General features: G+C 40.4%; 1 protein-coding gene across 1 annotated transcript; it reads left to right on the forward strand.

Annotated features, from left to right (window-relative positions):
- Positions 1-13,108: 13,108 nt before the first annotated feature.
- LOC122906269 (keratin-associated protein 3-1) lies at positions 13,109-13,441 on the forward strand. The gene has a single exon (XM_044248016.1). It carries the CDS (start codon positions 13,148-13,150, stop codon positions 13,439-13,441), a length of 294 nt encoding a protein of 97 aa, XP_044103951.1. The 5' UTR covers positions 13,109-13,147.
- Positions 13,442-20,472: the final 7,031 nt, after the last annotated feature.

The following is a 20,472-nucleotide window of genomic DNA, read 5'->3' on the forward strand; positions in this document are numbered from 1 at the left end:
GTAGGCTACAGAAACAGGATTTCAAAAGGAAAAGATCACTTTGGGACCAGCAGGGGTTACGTCAGGAGTGGCATCTGGAAAGGCTTCACAAAGGAGGTAATCTTGGGGGCCCATGAAGATCATTCTAAATGGGAGGAAAGAGTAAAAAAAAAAAAAAAAAAAGTTCAAGCTGCACACCATTAGAGTGGCTAAAAATCTAGTGACAACACCAAATGCTGGTGAAATCCTGCTGGAGCAACAAGACTTCTCTCTCACTGCTGGAGGGAATATACAATGGTACAGCCACTTTGGAAGACCGTTGGGCTATTTCTTAACAAGTTAAACATAGGCTTATCATACAATCCAGCAATTGTGTGTTCTTATGTATTTATCCAAATAAGCTGAAGATTTATCCAATAAGCTGAAATCTTATAATATAAGAGTAATTATCTACCATTACTTAAACTAATTTAGGTAATGGCTCCAATTGGAGCTTATGTCCAGATGGAGTGTATTTCATGGAACAAATCAACATAGCTCCAGGCAATTAGAAGCATGCAGCTTTTGACATGAAAATGCCTTTTTCTCCATATCAGTTTGCAAGGACAATCAGAAGTAGTTTGCTTTTAACTGGCCTGGCATGACTAACAGTAACTTTACAAATACTGCCTCAAGGCTGTGTCAACTCTCCTGCTTTCTGTCATAATATACTCAGCAGAGATCTTAATCAACTTGATATTCCACACAGCATATCAGTCCACTACAGTGACACTACAGATGACATCATGCTAATTGTTTCTGAGGAGCAGGAAGTAGCAAGTACTTTAGATGTCTTAGTAAACACATGTGAACTCCAGGTTAAAGATAAACCCCACAAAAATTAAGGAGGTTCCCACCTCAGTGAAACTTCTTAGAGTCAAACTGTCTAGAACATGTTGAGATCTCCTTTTTAGGATGAAAGAAAAACTGCTGTCCCTTGAAATGTCTTTGGCTGGGAAAAAGCACAACTCTTGGTGGGCTTTTTTGGATTCTGAATTCAATATATACTCTATGTGAGCGTGCTAGTGTAACCCATTTATTGACAACCTGAAAAAGGCCCACTATGGATTCAAGACCTTTCAGAAATGAAGATTTAAATCATTCCCTATCAGGTAAAGAACCTCAACCAACTCAAGTCCTGACTGAGCATAAAGAAAACATAAAACGGGTAGAGGAGGAAGAGAGTTACAAGTATCAACAACAGTCTTGTGACCAATTAGAAGGATTATAGAAACTATGTGTATTTTTCTTCCTTATTTTTCTTCTCCTTTCTCCTTCCCTTGTTTAGTGCCATATGCTATACCCAGACTAAACTTCAAGTGAACTCAATTTCATTTAATATTCTATCAGTTCTGTGAAACAGACAGTTATCTTGGTTTTGTAAGATGAGTAAATTAAATTTGAAAGAGGTTAAACAAACTGAAGCCAGGATCTCAAAGAGACAGGTGTATTCCCGTGTTTATTACAACATTATTCACAATATCTAAGACATGGAAGCAAAGTAAGTATCCAACAATGAATGATGGATAAAGAAAATATGGTATTTATATGCAATGGGATATTACCCAACTTTAAAAAAGAAGGTAAATTGTATTGTTTCCAACAACATGGATGATTATGCTAACATAAGTAAGCCAGATGCAGAACAAATCCTAGAGGATGCCACTTATATGAGAAAATAAAATAGTCAAACTCATAGAAGCAGAGAAAGGAATGGTGGTTACTGAAGTGGAGTAAAAAAGCAAAAAAAAAAAAGAACAAATTAAATCTCCTTACAATTTACAGCCCATCAACAAGTATTTGATACAAGCAGAGTGATCGTTCTCCAGGAACTCAACTGCTTCACCATTAATACTTTGCTAAAGGCAAAAGACAACTTTAGCTTGACATTACCTACACCTCCAGGATCCTGTAAAAACCCCTTTGGAAACTTCCTTTATCTCTACCCTGACCCAAGATATATGTTAGCAATCATCCTCCAAGCATATGGTCCACTGATATTCACCCGAAGCATCTCATGACTAAGGTTTTTACTAGACAGTAGTAAATGGAGTTTTCCTAACAACTGCCAGTCCCTCAGGGTCCTGGAAACCTTGCTTCCAAGTTCCTTAGAGACTCAGGCTATCCCCAAACCCCTCCCAACTTGAAAGTATAAAATCAACCATTCTTCACAACCCCAATACAGCTCTTTCTGCCCACAGGTCCTGTCCCTGTGCTTTAATAAAACTACACTTTTTGCACCAAAGATGTCTCAAGAATTCTTTCTTGTTTGCTCCTGAACCCCAATATTTCACATCTGTTACCAGAGGTTCGGGAGTGGGGAGAATTGAGAAGGTAATAGTCAAAGGGTACAAAACTTCAGTTATGTAAAATGAGTAAGTCTTAGAGTTCTACTGTGTATCACAGCGTCTATAGTTAACAATACTGCAATGTATACTTCAAAATTTGCTAAAAAGATGTATATTAAGTGTTCTTATCACCAAAAAAGAGGAAAATGAAAAAAAAAGAAGAGGAAACTTTCCAAGTTTATGGCATTGATTATGCTATTTCACTGGTCATATACTTACCTCCAAACTCATTGAGTTATTTACATTAAACTTGGCTTTTTGTATGTCAATCATATCTCAAAGTAGTTTTTTAATGACTAAAGAAAATTAAATAGCTTGCTTATAGTCACACAGCTCCCAAAGAAAAACTAAAATATGAACCCAACTCTGACTCCAAAACTCATAATGAGACAATGACATTAAGGAACTGGAAATAAAGAATGGTGTGGGTAGGTTCAGATTATTTATTTTTTATTTTATTTAAAATCAAATAATTGACATACAGTATATTACTAGTTTCAGGGGTAGAGTTTAGTGATTCATCAGTTGCATACAACACCCAGTGCTCTTTACATCACGTGCCCTCCCTAATAATGCCCAACACCCAGTTACCCCATTTCCCCCTACCCACCTCCCCTCTAGCAACCGTCACAATTTGTTTCCTATAGTTAAGAGTCTCTTATGGTTTGTCTCCCTCGCTGATATTGTTGGGAAGCTCTGGGCTTTCAGAGTAAGCTCTTCTGTGCCAGGTGCTAAGATACTCTCCCAGCTGCATGCCCTCCCTGCTGTTAACAGCCCTGTGATGCTCTGCAAACCACTTTGTCGGGCTTTGCCACTAGGGGGTGACAGAGGAAAGCTGCAAAGCTGAAGAGGAAGAAGGCAGTGCTCCTTCCTTTTTGCTTCCTTCTGCTTAATTGGGACTTCCTGAATACTGACAATTCCCAGGAGTCTCCCCCAGTAATACCTGTTCACTCCAGCAGCCCCAGATCCTTCCCCAAAAAGCACCTAAATCCAGTCTGCAATATTCTCAACATGTGGAGAAACTACCTCACAGCACACCCCACTCAAAGTCACCAGCTAGCCAGTTTTCCTGAAACATCTGATTCTCAGGACAACCCCCTCTCTAAATTTCTAAGTGTTAATTCCCTCCCTTTTCCCTTGAAAGAAACTATCTTTCCCAGGGTGTTCTGTAGTTCCTACATTTGTAACATCTCAGTATCCCCTTTTAACCCTTTCATTTTTTTAAGAGCTTAAAGTCTCCATATACAACTTACTTGATTCAAATAATGGGTGTGGTTCTTTTTTTTTTTTAAGATTTTATTTATTTATTTGACAGACAGAGATCACAAGTAGGCAAAGAGGCAGGCAGAGAAAGAGGGATAAGCAGGCTTCCCGCTGAGCAGAGAGCCCAATGTGGGGCTCAATCCCAGGACCCTGAGATCATGACCTGAGCTGACTGAGCCATCCAGGTGCCCCGCGGTTCTTGTTTCTTGAAGGGACCCTTACTGTTACACTCTTACTGCCTTTAAAAATTCAGATTATCGGGGCGCCTGGGTGGCTCAGTGGGTTAAGCCGCTGCCTTCGGCTCAGGTCATGGTCCCAGGGTCCTGGGATCGAGCCCCACATCGGGCTCTCTGCTGAGCAGGGAGCCTGCTTCCCCCTCTCTCTCTGCCTCTCTGCCTACTTGTGATCTCTGTCTGTTAAATAAATAAATAAAAAATTAAAAAAAAAATTCAGATTATCTACTGAACCATTTGTTCAGACTTCCCATCTAACTTTGGCTAATCCTGGGAACTAACTATGGAACAAATAAGACTCTGAGCTTTGGGGCACCTGGGTGGCTTAGTGGGTTAAAGCGTCTACCTTCAGCTCAGGCCATGATCTCATGATCTCAGGGTCCTGGGATGGGCTCTCTGCTCGTCAAGGGGCCTCCTTTCTCCTCTCTCTCTGCCTGCCTCTCTGCCAACTTGTGATCTCTAGCTGTCAAATAAATAAATAAATAAAAATCTTAAAAAAAAAAAAAAAAACTCTGAGCCTTGGCGGTGACAGCCAGAGAATTACATTATAGGCCTGACAAATTCTGACTGAGGAACAAGAGAGACTACTCAGGACCATTTAGCTCTGTAGTTAAGAAAGCTCTACCATGTCTATAAAAACCTTCTATGCAAAGTGGGCTGTGCCTTGGAGACCTGACAGCAGGTGGCCCTTTGTTAATTACTGACATCCCCCAAACTATAACAACTATGATAGAAAGCAGGTTTCTCTGCTTTCTATCATGATTGTTCTATTAAACACTATTAGGCAAACTTAGTTTTAAAAGTCCAAGAATACAAAGGGATTTTGAGAAACTGAAGGGAGAAAATGCTGAATCATCACATCAACAGAAGCATGAAAGCCTTAGGTGAGCCTGGGGATTTGAAAGCTAAGTAAAAGTGTTCTCGTGAAATTGAGAGAGCCTAATCCAAAGCACCAAATATTTGTTCATATTGGGGCTCTTCATTTTTTTAAGATTTTTCAATACAGTATTTATCTTCGATGGAAGAGACAAACTAAATCTTTTCTCAAAATGATGGGAGGAATCTTGGTTTGAATGGAGCCAGAATAAAGTAAAGGTAGTATTCATTTGTTCAAAAGATCAGACCTGTAGGCCTGCAGAAAAGATCCTAATAGGTTTATAACATTGTGGGATGGAGAAGCGAAGGAACACAGGATTTTCAGAGTCTCTGAGGTGGTAAGCCATGAGAAAGTTTGAAAAGAATCAAGATGACAGAGGTTTATGTAGAGTAACAGCCGGAAGATCTTGAAGCAGGAGAAATTCATGGTTCTACCCTAGAGGGCATCATGGGGGAGGCAGGAGATAATATAATGAATCCTAAAGATAGAATTCAGGAAACTCTGAGTTTAGCATTTTGAAACTTCACCCCAACACTTACTGTTTTATTGAACAGAAGAGGCAAAAACGAGAGAGAAGCAAACAAAGGTTAGGAACAGAAATCCGTGTGGACCAGAGGTTGAAACTGGAAGTAAGCCAAACAAATATCTTGTTATATTGTATTTGAGTATAGACTGTACACTTTGATCACTCTAAAGACCTTTTCAATTGTAGGAAGGAACCAAAAAAGGAATCAGAAGACCTAAGATGAAAATCACAAATCTACCCAGTTATATCTTGCCTATCAAATAGGGGTTCTAATATCTCAGTGTCCCTGTATCAAATAAGTTTATTGGGCACCTGTGTGGCTCAGTGGGTTAAGCCCCCGCCTTCGCTCTCTGCCTACTTGTGACCTCTCTCTCTCTATCAAATAAATAAAATAGTTTTAAAAAATAAGTTTATCAATAGTAATGTGCTTGGCATTTAAAAAAAAAATAATTTTTTCTCTTCCTCCTCTCCATTCAATTGTACATCTTCAGGAGAACAAAACCCTACTACTAGGAGGTTAACAATAAATACCCAAGTACACAAGAGTAGAGGATAAAGTTGAGAAAACTAGGAAGAAGGCTATCCAGGGTGATGTTTTACTCCATTTGGGTGGTTGCTCCTTCTTTATCCAACTCATCTGCACTCAGAAAAATCAAAACACTCAATACTTGCAGGAATTTTTTCCCACAGATGATGGTCCTCTCCTTTTCACGTACTTCTTCCCAACTGACCAAGAAGCCAAATTTCTACTGATGAATGCTGACCAGCTATGATTTTAAGCTGTCCTAAAACATCATAGTTCTCCAGTTAAAATTTCAAACTGGGGACGCCTGGGTGGCTCAGTGGGATGGGCCTCTGCCTTCAGCTCAGGTCATGATCTCAGGGTCCTGGAATCAAGCCTTGCATCAGGGAGCCTGCTTTCCTCTCTCTCTCTGCCTGCCTCTCTGCCTACTTGCGATCTCTGTAAAATAAAGTCTTAAAAAATTTTTTTTCAGGAGCACCTGGGTGGCTCAGTGGGTTAAGCCACTGCCTTCAGCTCATGATTTCAAGGCCCTAGGATCGAGCCCCACATCCGGCTCTCTGCTCAGCGGAGAGCCTGCCTCCCCTACCTCTTTGCCTGCATCTCTGCCTACTTGTAATCTCTGTCAATTAAAAAAATAAAATGTTAAAAAAATTTTTTTTCAAACTGAATTTCAATGTGAATTGCATCATTTCCCATAAACCATAGGTATTAATGAGGAATTCAGAATGGAAAAAACCATACTCAAGCTGACAGAGCTGTGCTTCAGTCCCTTCTAAATAATAAATCTTACTGAGGGTTTGCAAGAACTACCTCCACAAAATGGCAACATGGCAGAAGGTATTAGAGAAGAAGACACTGCTTCCCAGTAGCTTCACAGGGTTCCAGCAAAGCAAGGCAGAGAGCCACTAGGCCTTCCTTTGGAGAGGTGGAGCTCCTACTGGTTGCAAAGTTATAGTGAAGACTGAACAGGCAGAAGACTTTTCAGACATTGAGAGACTGGAAAGCTAAACTCCTAGGATTTACCCCCAGACCACCTCGTTGTTAAATAGAACACCTGTAAATGATGGAAAAAGAACTCTAGCTCCCCTTCATTTAATTAATAACTACCCTTTATTTAGAACAATTTATTGAGCACTCGCTATGTTCCAGACACCGTGTTAAACATTCTTAGTGCATGATTTACTTTATTCCTTAAACATTCTAGTGATGTGGTATTTTACAAATGGGGAGATTAATGAAGTAATTTCCCTGCTTTAGAAAAACATGCCAGTGGCTTTCAATGGTCTAACTACTTTACTTTTGTTCAAACTCCTCAGCCTGTGAGTCAAGACTCTCCATCTAGCTTTTACCTTCCAAGACTCTTTTCCAGACACAGTATAATATTCACTGCTCCCTAATGACAATTGGTTCTTTTCCATATCTGTGCCTTTACTGCAGCTGCTCGCTACAATTGGAATGACCTTCCTATTCTGCTTTGTCTTCAAGTCCTGTGTGCCCAAAGAACTCCAGTAGAAACTAAACCACCTGAAAGTACAACTGTGTCCTGCTCATTCCTAAGTCCCCTCAGTCTCCTACCACAGTGCAAGACAAATAGCAGGGGCTCAACAAAGACCGGCTAAAATAAGCTAAATTACATATTTTTCTCCTCAAAAATATAACAGCCAACAATGGAGAGATTATAGATTAGTATACAGTGATTAAGAACACAGACTCTGGAGTCAGATAGCCAGGGTTCAAATCCCAACTCCACTATTTACCAGTTGCTGACTTTGAGCAACTTATTTATTCTTGCTATGCTTCAATTTCCCTCATCTGTAAAACAGAGGATATCTTTAATACCAACCACAAGGGGCTGCTGTAAGAATTAAATTACATAATACATGCAAAGCATAGAACCATATCTGCTACATAGTGAATGCTAGATAAGGGTTTGCTGTTATTATATAATCAGCTGCATATTATAGTAAACTAACAACTCAAAATGTATTTTAAAGTCATCATGCCAGTTATTTAAATACATTAACATTAAATTATCTTAATTTTTAAAAATTTCAGCCACTTACAGGAATTCTTTGGAAATATAGTAGCTATTTAATTTAACCCAGTAATTAGATTTGTCTAATCAATGAGAAACATTTGATTCAAAATAAAATTATTTGATATAACTATTGTTAGCAAATAATTCCAAGGAATAAAAACCCTATGTTTACTATAGAATAATTATGTTTAATTATCTCAATACTAGATTTCACACAGTGAACAGCCAAAAATTTAATTTCCTCAATGCCTGTCATATATTAGGCATCCAAATTTTATTAAACATCCATTTTCCCAACCAGGTTAATTTTACTTAACACATACAATTTATACCTTCCTTAACTGTGTATAATTTCCTGTTACTACTGCACATTCTACAGCCCACAGTAACACACGAGAATTAACCCTCCAAGAAAAACAGGCAGCACTGCTAGTGAGCAGAAGCTGGGTGAAGCATGCATGTGCGGTGTGGCTGAGTACCGTGAAACCTGCTCTGGCATGTTGCAGCAGGACCATACATGTCCATGGGACACAGGGTGGAAGGGCTCACTCACCCCTCCCTTTAAGCCAGTATCAGCTGTCTTCAAGTCGCAAAACATTATTTCCATTTAAAAGAAATCCAGTCGGCACAGGCTAATAAGCTAGCAAGCCTTGATTCTGTCTTGGCTATAACCACACACTAGAAACTATCTCGAAAAAGCCCCCAAAGTCCACCACTTAACCCAAACCCAGAATCCTCTGCCTGCCTGCTCAGCAAAGAATAAAGTGAACATCATGCAATGAAAAGACTGACGTCCGTAGCCATCCTGATGCCAGCTATTTGCTCTTCCAAATGATATCATAAAGGAGTTCACCAGAAATTGAATAGATCATGCAATTCAGAAAACAAAGACCAAATGTTTTTACTTACAGGCATTTTTATTAGGATGACAAACTGAAAAGGCTCCTATAGCCTGCTTTTGTGAAGGGATGAAGTGCTCCATCAGGCTTAAAGAAAATTGAGTTGCCTCGAAGTGTGAAATCTCCCCACACTGACATTCCTGCTGACTCGGGAGGTGCTGTCATGGGAGGGTTTTCCCGACAGCACCCAGGAAATCCAGGATGTTGGTAAGGCACACAGAGGCTCACAAAATAACTGTGACTAACACACATAAAAGTGACCTTTCATCCCAGGCCAAGAACTTGGCAGTAAGCACATTTTGCGTCTGGGTGTTGGGGCCTCTTGTGTCTTCAGCCCTGCTCCCTTTCAAGGGCTTCAGGCTGCTTACCTTGCAGGTCCCACACTGACTTCATCATCCACCTCTTCCCACTGCCCCAGATGGCAGCTCTGTGGCTCAGCTCCCCTCTCACCTATGAGTAAATCTGAGATCTAAACATGGTGGTTGGTCTCTCTCTCCACACATCTTCCTGATGAGCACAACCTACCATCTCTACTTTCAAAATGTCTCTCCAACTCTTCCACCTCTTACCAGTTCCTCCACCACTGGCACCACAGCTCATCCTCTCTCCTGGACCATGGATTGTTCTGCCAGTTTTCACTTTGGCCCTGGAGCACCTGCCTTTCCCCAGAACATAACGCATGCTTTCACCCCCTGCTGCAAAGCACCCAGTGCATTCTCAGTGCCTTCAGAATAAAAGCTAAACTGTGTTGAACCTACAAAAACCCTACATGGCCCAGCATCTGCCTACCTCTGTGAACCTCATGCACTTTCACACTCATCTTTTGCCACACGCACACCAGCCACCTGGCAAGGGCTGTCACTGACCACCCGACCTCCCACCACTCTATCACTTCACCCTGTTTCATTTTCTCCTGGCACTTGTCACTTGCCATGGTTACTCCTTCATTTTTTTATTATTGTTTTCCCCTACTAGAATGAACACCTTGATAACAAGGACTTTATCTGGTCTGTTAACACCTGTATGCACAGCACTTACCACAGTGCTGGCTGATCTGCTGAATGATTTAACTAATTAAAAAAAATGAATAAACACAATTTACAGTTATGTAAATTTAATTCCAGAAAAATGCTGATTTTTTGGGGGTGCCTGGGTGGCTCAGTGGGTTAAGCCGCTGCCTTCGGCTCAGGTCATGATCCCAGGGTCCTGGGATCGAGCCCCGCATCCGGCTCTCTGCTCAGCAGGGAGCCTGCTTCCTCCTCTCTCTCTGCCTGCCTCTCTGCCTACTTGTGATCTCTCTCTGTCAAATAAGTAAATAAAATCTTTGAAAAAAAAATGCTGATTTTTATTAATAAGTATGAGGAACTGCTATTAGACAGGTGCCATTTACTACCCGTATTACTTTAAATCATTATTTAATATCCTCACTCTCAGTTTTGTCTTCTGGGAAGCACGTATAGTAACAGTCCTGGTCTTATAGGGTTGTAAGAAATAAGGAAGAAAATGTGCATAAAATACTATGTATTATGCCTGGCATATGGTACATATGTTCAATAATTGTTACCTATTAGCCGAGGAGAAGATGACCATATTGTAGTCATCTTGAAAACAAGAATATTAGTTTTGGGGGTGCCTGGGTGGCTCAGTGGGTTAAAGCCTCTGCCTTCTGCTCAGGTCATGATCCCAGGGTCCTGGGATCAAGTCCCACATCGGGCTCTCTGCTCCGTGGGGAGCCTGCTTCCTCCTCTCTCTCTTCTCTGCCTGCCTCTCTGCCTACTTGTGATCTCTGTCTGTCAAATAAATAAATAAAATCTTTAAAAAAAAAAAAAAGAATATTAGTTTTGTTGTGGAAACTGCTAAGCCACCAGTGGTCCCCAGGAAATTGAATAATCTGACTAGAAATCCCAGATATATCCTCTCTTTTGTCTTTAAGACAAAAACCACACCCTCCTCAATACCCCCAAAGGACACCCAAATAGCTTCCCATCTACTGTCCCTGCCTTCAAATTATCTCCTTTCTACCGCTAGCATTTTGGTTAAGAAAATAGGCTTTCAAATCAACTCCCCTTTTTTTATGGTCTCAAGCACTTCAATAACCTGTTCCCACCCATTTTACATCAACGTCTCTTAGGGTTGTCTAGTCAGAACAACACCCCCACTCCACCCCCATCCACCAAGAGGAAATCTGTAGAGTGGCTGAGAGTGCACAACCTGGAGCCAGACTGCTTGGCTTCAAACGCCAGCTCCATCACCTACTCACTGACTAGTTACTTAGCCTGTCTATGGCCCAGGATCCTCATCTGGGAAGTGGCAGGGACGGCAACTCTGCCAGGCTCAGCCTGGGGTGAGAACTGTGTAACACATGTTAAGCACCCAGCACAAGGCCTAATACTTAGTAAGTGATGATGTTGCTGAGTCTCTACTCAAAAACTAGTCATCTTTCTAAAAACAAATCCACACATGCCCTGTATCTGTTCAAAATCTTTAACTAACCTCTATTGCCAAGAGGACAAAGTTCAAAATCCTGAGTGGAGCCTACTAGAGCAAATTCTTCCTACTGTGGCCCTAGCCCACCTTTCCAACTCCATCTCCCACTGCTCCTCCTCCACAGCCTCCCCGAGTAAAGAAGATCAGGAGTCCATGCTTTGTGCTTCCCCCAGTCAACCCTGTTGCCATCCCATGAACGCTCCGCGGCGTTTTGTTTCCTTGATTTACTTGCTGAAATTCCCTTCCTATTCCTTCCTACATGCTAAGCTCCTCATCATGCTGCGATACCCACACAATCGTTCTCTTTTCATGAAGCACTTCCTGAATTTTCCACCTCCTTCTAAACTCCCACACCTCACCCAAAACACCTGGATGTACAACCCCGTTGTCATTTACCAGTTTACTTCTCTGTGTCTCTTCTCTACCACTTCAAGGGCAGGCACATATTTGCTTCTTTTTTATGCAATGTCTGAATTGCAATAGGTGTTCGACCAAATGAGGGTTTGACTGAACAAGAGATATCTGTGGGAGGAATGTGGATGACAAGCAAAATTCTAGCAGAGGAATCCAAAACCACAAAATCGTTCTAGTAGTGATAAGTGATAAGATGAAAAGTTTTCATGTAAAGCAGCTTTTGGATCCATCGTCTTGTTGATTTTGGCTTCTGACATCTTTATGTTGTACAATTCTCTACTTATTTTTTAAAGCCTGAGCCATTTTATATGCAGCTGGGTCAAGAAAACATATTCTTTAAGACTTTCAAAGTAAAATATTTCCTGAAGGTTTACTAGTTTGGTACTTTTCCTATTCCAAAGCAATTCTAAAACATCACAGTAAGTTTTATACCTTTATTTAATTAAATAATATGATCACTAAGGCTTTAGTAGTTTAGATGTGACTTGGAAATCTCCTAAATGTGCTCCAGAGAACACTAACTTAAGAAGCTAACTTATGGAAACAAATAAAATGATTCCATGGCCAAGCAAGTTTGGAGAAAAATACATGTTACATCTCTTTCTTGGAAAATCACAGAGCACTTTTGCATATTAAAGGCCTTGGAAGGTCCACCAATGAAAAACTCTATTTCCCAAATGTATTTACCAGAGAACCCTTTAATGGTTGCTTCAAACATGTGTTCATGGAACTCATTTTATGAAATACTGTTTAGTCTCTAAATGGCCCCATATGACTGTTCTTTGGGTTACGAATAATCCTAGTTCATAACATTGTTGGATGGAGTTTTAATGTACAGTTTCTGACTCTCATCTGCCTGTCCCTGACAAGTTACCGTTCACGGCCCGCATGGAGGGAATAAAAAGCAAAAGATTTTTACAGCTAAGGAGGTGTTTCTTTACACAGAATCAGAATCTCCTTCTCTACAGATCCCAACTGTTCATCTTAATTCAGCTTGTCGGAGCCATGAAGAATAAATCTAAGACCCTTAGCGCTTTTTCAGCCAGAAGACCTGGATTATCCCATAGAATCTTTGGTTGCTGGAAGACCAGCAATCAAAAAGCCTACTTATCTCCTTATCTGAAAAACAGACAAAAGAAATGTGGGGATGATTTGCAGATACCTAGCATACCAGGCCATCACTAATGATGTATAATGATTAGAGGTTAATGACTCGGTGCCTTTGAAGATTGAAATGAAGTGTCCTTAAAGTGACAAAGAGCCAACATGAAGAGTCCTAATTTGACAACAAAACAACCTAAACCCTTTTTATAAGGTAAAGAATGTGTCTCAGGTAATAAACACTTAAGTAATTAGACGGTTTTAATGGTGACAGCTATAAACTGAAACACGGAAAAAAAATCGTGGTAATAGGCTGACGCCCAGGAAGGTGAGTATAAAAGAGCCAAGGCAGAAGAGAGAAGCATTGAGACACCAACAGACTCCTCTTCTCAACCCAACAAAAACCCAACTCCTGACACCATGGCTTGCTGTGTTCCCTGCTGCTGCAGCGTCCCCACCGGCCCCGCCACCACCATCTGCTCCTCTGACAAATGCTGCCGGTGTGGAGTCTGCCTGCCCAGCACCTGCCCTCATGACATCAGCCTCCTCCAGCCTACCTGCTGCGACACCTGCCCCCCACCCTGCTGTGAGCCTGACACCTATGTGCCCACTTGCTGGCTGCTCAATTCTTCCTACCCAACCCCTGGAATGAGTGGGATCAACCTGACCACCTACGTGCAGCCTGGCTGTCAGAGCCCCTGTGAGCCCTGCTAAGCAACCCTATCTCTGCATAGGTCAGGGATGTGGGGCTCATCATCTGACCTTCAACCCCTGCTACCACCTACATCAGGCTAAATCAATCCCAAGACCCTGGGCCATGTTTTCATGAATTCACTCAACTTCTTCTCTCCTCCTTTGAGTGGAGTTAAAGACCTTCTTTCTGTCTTTTAGGCCATTTCATGGCTCTTTGAGAAATAACTATTTTGACTATTCTTTAATAAACTTTATTCTGGCTTAGCAAATGTTGCTTTGTGATGATTTATTCTCATGTTTCCTCTCAGAGAAAGTGGAATGCCTACCTAAACCTAAACAGCAATTCATCGTATCCAAGATTTATCTCAGCAGAAGGAGAGCATGTGTGGTGGAATCATTGAAAAATTAGATACTGGCTCTTTGTCATGGGTTGAAAAGTGAAAAATTCACTAGGTCATCTTGTAAGATCTTTTTACTCAATAGGTATTTTTTGAAGACAACCACTATGCCAGGCCCTATCCTGGAACCTGGAGATTAATATGTTTTTTAAATGTCTTATTCATTGTAATTTCCACTGACCCTGAAATTGATTTTTCTTTCTTCCCTAGGTGACTAAACAAACTGGCCAATTTGTAGAAATAATTTTGATTCCCTTAGTTATAGCCATCGGCAAAATTCCAAGCTCAAAATCCAATGTAATTTGGGGAAGACCAAATACCCATTTCTTCATATATGCTATCTTCTAGAAAAATCAATTCTGAATATTAGCATTTATTGATTATTCCTTGATCCCTCAAATGAGGCTTGGTTTACATGAGTCAGAATTCTCCTTAGAAGTTTATTAGTCCAAGTGTCATATAATATCATGGTGTTAAAATGAATTAAAAGTATCAGACTGGAGTGCAGTATTCTCCAAACACAAGAAACAGGCACACAATTCTGGAAGCAAAAACACACAGTTCCTCTTAGAACAAAACTTCGGTGATGACCATTAATTCATCTCCACAGTTGTCCTGTAAAATTCCAAGTGTGCAAGATTTTTACCAATACCCAAACTGCAATCTCATATATTTGCTTAGACTTGCCTTGGAACTTTGGGCTATGCACTTCCTCTCAGCCTAACTTTCCTTGTTATCATAGCAGAAATGATACTCTTATCCCTGCTTATGTTTCAGGATTATTGTGAGAATCAAACAACCCAAAGTGTTGACAGCCCCACTCTGGATGGTGAGAGACACTCGCCATTATTGCCACACAAGGATTCCCAGCTTCCTCACCAAAAGGCACCCCCTTATTTCTAGAAAAACATTATTTTTCCCATGTACCTTTGTAAAATAATTCATTGCTTCCTTCATGTTTGTTCAAAATACATTTATAAGCATCAGTGAGAATGTTAGGATTAATATACCCGTTACCTCTTTTTTTTTAGTCAAAAGCAAAGCAGTCTGACATTTTTATACATGCTTGTAAGGGATAAATATTTAGACTTTATTTTTTTCCTCAATTTATTTATTTTCAGAAAAACATTATTCATTATTTTTTCACCACACCCAGTGCTCCATGCAAGCCGTGCCCTCTATAATACCCACCACCTGGTATCCCAACCTCCCACCCCCCCGCCACTTCAAACCCCTCAGACTGTTTTTCAGAGTCCATAGTCTCTCATGGTTCACCTCCCCTTCCAATTTACCCAAATTCCCTTCTCCTCTCTAACGCCCCTTGTCCTCCATGCTATTTGTTATTGTCAGAAAGGATGAATACCCAACTTTTGTAGCAACATGGACGGGACTGGAAGAGATTATGCTGAGTGAAATAAGACAAGCAGAGAGAGTCAATTATCATATGGTTTCACTTATTTATGGAGCATAACAAATAGACTTTATTTTTAATACTTAAAATAAGTCTGAGTGTCCCAGTACTACCTCTGTGGACCTTTAGGCAATCAAAGACCCTTGCCTCTAGTTAAAAATGCCCCAGATGGAACCCAGGAAAGATGTGGCTCTGCACTTGAGCTGCCTCTGCGGCCCTGAGCTGGTCACTGGAGTCTGTGCATCTTAAATCAATTAAAAGGGTTGGTTGACCAGAAGCTCTCTAGGACACTTTCAGCTTTAAAATTCTATGGCTCTAGATCGTCCAGAAGCATTTTTTTTCCAATTTATTTATTTTCAGAAAAACATTATTCATTATTTTTTCACCACACCCAGTGCTCCATGCAAGCCGTGCCCTCTATAATACCCACCACCTGGTACCCCAACCTCCCACCCCCCCGCCACTTCAAACCCCTCAGACTGTTTTTCAGAGTCCATAGTCTTTCATGGTTCACCTCCCCTTCCAATTTACCCAAATTCCCTACTCCTCTCTAACGCCCCTTGTCCTCCATGCTATTTGATATGCTCCACAAATAAGTGAAACCATATGATAATTGACTCTCTCTGCTTGACTTATTTCACTCAGCATAATCTCTTCCAGTCCCGTCCATGTTGCTACAAAAGTTGGGTATTCATCCTTTCTGATGGGGGCATAATACTCCATGGTGTATATGGACCACATCTTCCTTATCCATTCGTCCGTTGAAGGGCATCTTGGTTCTTTCCATAGTTTGGCGACTGTGGCCATTGCTGCTATAAACATTGGGGTACAGATGGCCCTTCTTTTCACGACATCTGTGTCTTTGGGGTAAATACCCAGGAGTGCAATTGCAGGGTCGTAGGGAAGCTCTATTTTTAATTTCTTGAGGAATCTCCACACTGTTCTCCAAAGAGGCTGCACCAACTTGCATTCCCACCAACAGTGGAAGAGGGTTCCCCTTTCTCCACATCCTCTCCAACACATGTTGTTTCCTGTTTTGTTAATTTTGGCCATTCTAACTGGTGTAAGGTGATATCTCAATGTGGTTTTAATTTGAATCTCCCTGAGGGCTAATGATGATGAGCATTTTTTCACGTGTCTGATAGCCATTTGTATGTCTTGATTGGAGAAGTGTCTGTTCATATCTTCTGCCCATTTTTTGATGTGTTTGTCTGTTTCGTGTGGGTTGAGTTTGAGGAGTTCATTATAGATCCTGGATATCAACCTTTTGTCTGTACTGTCATTTGCAAATATCTTCTCCCATTCCGTGGGTTGCCTCTTTGTTTTTTTGACTGTTTCCTTTGCTGTGCAGAAGCTTTTGATTTTGATGAAGTCCCAGAAGTTTATTTTCGCTTTTGTTTCCTTTGCCTTTGGAGACGTATCTTGAAAGAAGTTGCTGTGGCAACTTCTCCTCTAGGATTCTGATGGATTCCTGTCACACGTTGAGGTCTTTTATCCATTTGAGTTTATCTTTGTGTACGGTGTAAGAGAATGGTCGAGTTTCATTCTTCTACATATAGCTGTCCAGTTTTCCCAGCACCATTTATTGAAGAGACTGTCTTTTTTCCACTGTATATTTTTTCCTGTTTTGTCAAATGTTAATTGACCATAGAGTTGAGGGTCCATATCTGGGCTCTCTACTCTGTTCCACTGGTCTATGTGTCTGTTTTTATGCCAGTACCATGCTGTCTTGGTGATCACAGCTTTGTAATAAAGCTTGAAATCAGGTAAGGTGATGCCGCCAGCTTTATTTTTGTTTTTCCTTAGCGATTCGGGGTCTCTTCTGATTCCCTATTACCCTGCAATTGCACTCCTGGGTATTTACCCCAAAGACACAGATGTCGTGAAAAGAAGGGCCATCTGTACCCCAGTGTTTATAGCAGCAATGGCCACAGTCGCCAAACTATGGAAAGAACCAAGATGCCCTTCAACGGATGAATGGATAAGGAAGATGTGGTCCATATACACTATGGAGTATTATGCCTCCATCAGAAAGGATGAATACCCAACTTTTGTAGCAACATGGACGGGACTGGAAGAGATTATGCTGAGTGAAATAAGTCAAGCAGAGAGAGTCAATTATCATATGGTTTTACTTATTTGTGGAGCATAACAAATAGCATGGAGGACAAGGGGCATTAGAGAGGAGAAGGGAATTTGGGTAAATTGGAAGGGGAGGTGAACCATGAGAGACTATGGACTCTGAAAAACAGTCTGAGGGGTTTGAAGTGGCGGGGGGGGTGGGAGGTTGGGATACCAGGTGGTGGGTATTATAGAGGGCACGGCTTGCATGGAGCACTGGGTGTGGTGAAAAAATAATGAATAATGTTTTTCTGAAAATAAATAAATTGAAAATTAATTAATTAATTAATTTAAAAAAAAAAAAACCACAGACAGATAACTACCATCATTCTCTTACAGGAGTGAAAACTGAGGCTCCCAAAGTTACACAAATAGTAAGTGCCACGGGGGATCAAACCTAAAACCACCTGAGTCTAAAAACCGCTTCTCTTTCCACTATACCAAAGTACACAGCTCCTTTGCAAACAGCACTATGTTCAAGATAAATAAGATTACACATGGCTCTCTTTATCTAGGAGAAAGCATATGCCACTTAACAATACATTTTCAATTATCCCACTAAATTATATATCTGGTTGTATATAGTAACTCACTCTTTCTGGGGTGATTATAGTTTAAGACAAAATGAATATATAGAGTGAGTCTAGGAAAAACTGTTTAGGTTCTAAGGTGAAAACAAATCATCTTTTTTTCTTAAAGTCAGACATTAAATAGTGATTAGCAACCTCAGCACAGGAAAAACATGGACTGGGTCATTAAGCCTGCACTGAAATATGGAATGTTTGGCAACTCAAAGACATTTTCGATTTTCTGATGAGTTTCAATAACCCAGTTCAATGCAAAAACAAACTATCTGTAAAGTTAATAATTGTTTATCCATGATAAGAGAACAGAAAACCATCATATCATTTTTCTTTCAAATTTATCCTGGCCTCCAGACCTTTCTTTCCATCTTCACTGATTCTAGCCTAATTTAGGCACAGATCACCAGACCCCTGATCACAGCCTCCTAGTTAACCTTGATTCAATAATCCCATGCCTCTCCCTTCATCTAAACTATACCTCTGTGAGACCAAGCTTCTATTCCTATTATAAATATTGGCTAAATTGAATTGCTCAAAACTCTAGGATAACTCAAAATTTATTTTTTTTATTTTATTTTTTTACTGAATCAAAGCTAAATTCTTCAATGTGGCTTTTAAGACCCCCCAATAACCTGATATAGTCAATTCCAGCGAATCTTACCTGCTACTAATCCTGGGGCAATGTGAAACCTACACTTGTCAGAGCAATGTCCCCTATATGATAGTCAAGAGAGTTGTCTCTGCAACCAGACTGTCTTCTTTAAAATCATATCTCTAATACTTTTAAATCATATCTCTAACACTTATTAGCTATGTGTCCTTTGGTCATCTCATTTAACTCCTCTCTGCCTCAGGTTCCTCAACTGTCAAATAAGATTAAAAATAGTTTGTAACCTACATAACTAGTATACCACAGAACTGTGCAGGTCATGAAAAACTAGGAAAGACTGAGAAAAGATTGTCCCTGACCATCACCAGATGTGATGACTAAATGTATTTTGGGATCTCAGATTGGATCCTGGAACAGAAAAAAGACAGTAATGGAAAAACTAATGGAAAAACTAGTGATATCTGAATAACATCTGAAGTTTAATTAACAGCAATGTACCAATGTTGGTTTCTTAGTTTCAACATATGCACAACATCATTGTTAAGATATTATCATTAAGGGAAATTGAGTGAGGGGTAGATAGGAATGCTGTACTATCTGCAAACTTTGTGTAAGTCTAAAATTATTCAAGAATAAAGAAGTGATTTTTGAAAAGTATGTATACATACAGAGAACTGGTGGTTTCCAGAGTGAAGGGGTTAGGGGATGGGCAAAGGGAGTAAAGGGGAGTGGGGGATACAGGCTTCCAGTTATGTAATGAGTAAATTATGGGGATGAAAAGTACAACACAGGGAATACAGTCAATGGTATTGCAATAGTGTTCAATAGTGACAGATGGTGGCCACACTGTGTTGAGCACAGCACAATGTACAGATCTGTCCAATTGCTATGTTGTACACCTGAAACCAATGTAACATTGTGTGTCAGCTATATTGCAATTTAAAAACATTTTTTAAAAGTATATACCTCCAAAGAATTTCCAATGGAAAAAAAGACCAGCTCTTCAACAAATGGCTTTGGGAAAATTGGACAGCCACATGCAGAAGAATGAAACTAGAACACTTCCTTACACCACACACAAGAACAGACTCAAAATGGATGAAAGACCTCAATGTGAGACAGGAATCCATCAAAATCCTTGAGGAGAACATAGGCACTAACCTCTTCAACCTCAGCCGCAGCAAGTTTTTCCTAGAAACATCACCAAAGGCAAGGGAAGCAAGGGCAAAAATGAACTACTGGGACTTCATCAAAATCAAAAGCTTTTGCACAGCAAAGGAAATGATCAACAAAATCAAAAGATAACCGACAGAATGGGAGAAGATATTTGCAAATGACCTATCAGATAAAGGATTAGTATCCAAAATCTATAAGGAACTTACCAATCTCAACACCCAAAGAACATGTAATCCAATCAAGAAATGGGCAGAGGACATGAACAGATATTTCTGCAAAGAAGACATTCAGATGGCCAACACACACATGAAAAAGTGCTCAACATCACTCAGCATTAGGGAAATACAAATCAAAACCACAGTGAGATACCACTTTACACCAGTCAGCATGGCTAAAATTAACAAGTCAGGAAAGGACAGATGTTGACAAGGATGCAGAGAAAGGGGAACCCTCCTACACTGTTGGTGAGAATGCAAGCTGGTGCAGCCGCTCCAGAAATAGTATGGAGGTGCCTCAAAAGTGAAAAATAGACCTACCCTGTGACCCAGTAATTGCATTACTGGGTATTTACCACAAAGATACAAAGGTAGTGATCCAAAGGGCATGTATACCCCCATGTGTATAGCAGTGATGTCCACAACACCCAAACTATGGAAAGAGCCTAGATGTCCAACAACAGATGAACATATAAAAAAGACGGGATATACATATGTATATAAATACATACATATATATAATGGAATATTATGCAA

Source organism: Neovison vison, chromosome 5 (genome assembly GCF_020171115.1).
Source record: "Neovison vison isolate M4711 chromosome 5, ASM_NN_V1, whole genome shotgun sequence".
Classification (NCBI taxonomy): Eukaryota; Metazoa; Chordata; class Mammalia; order Carnivora; family Mustelidae; genus Neogale; species Neogale vison.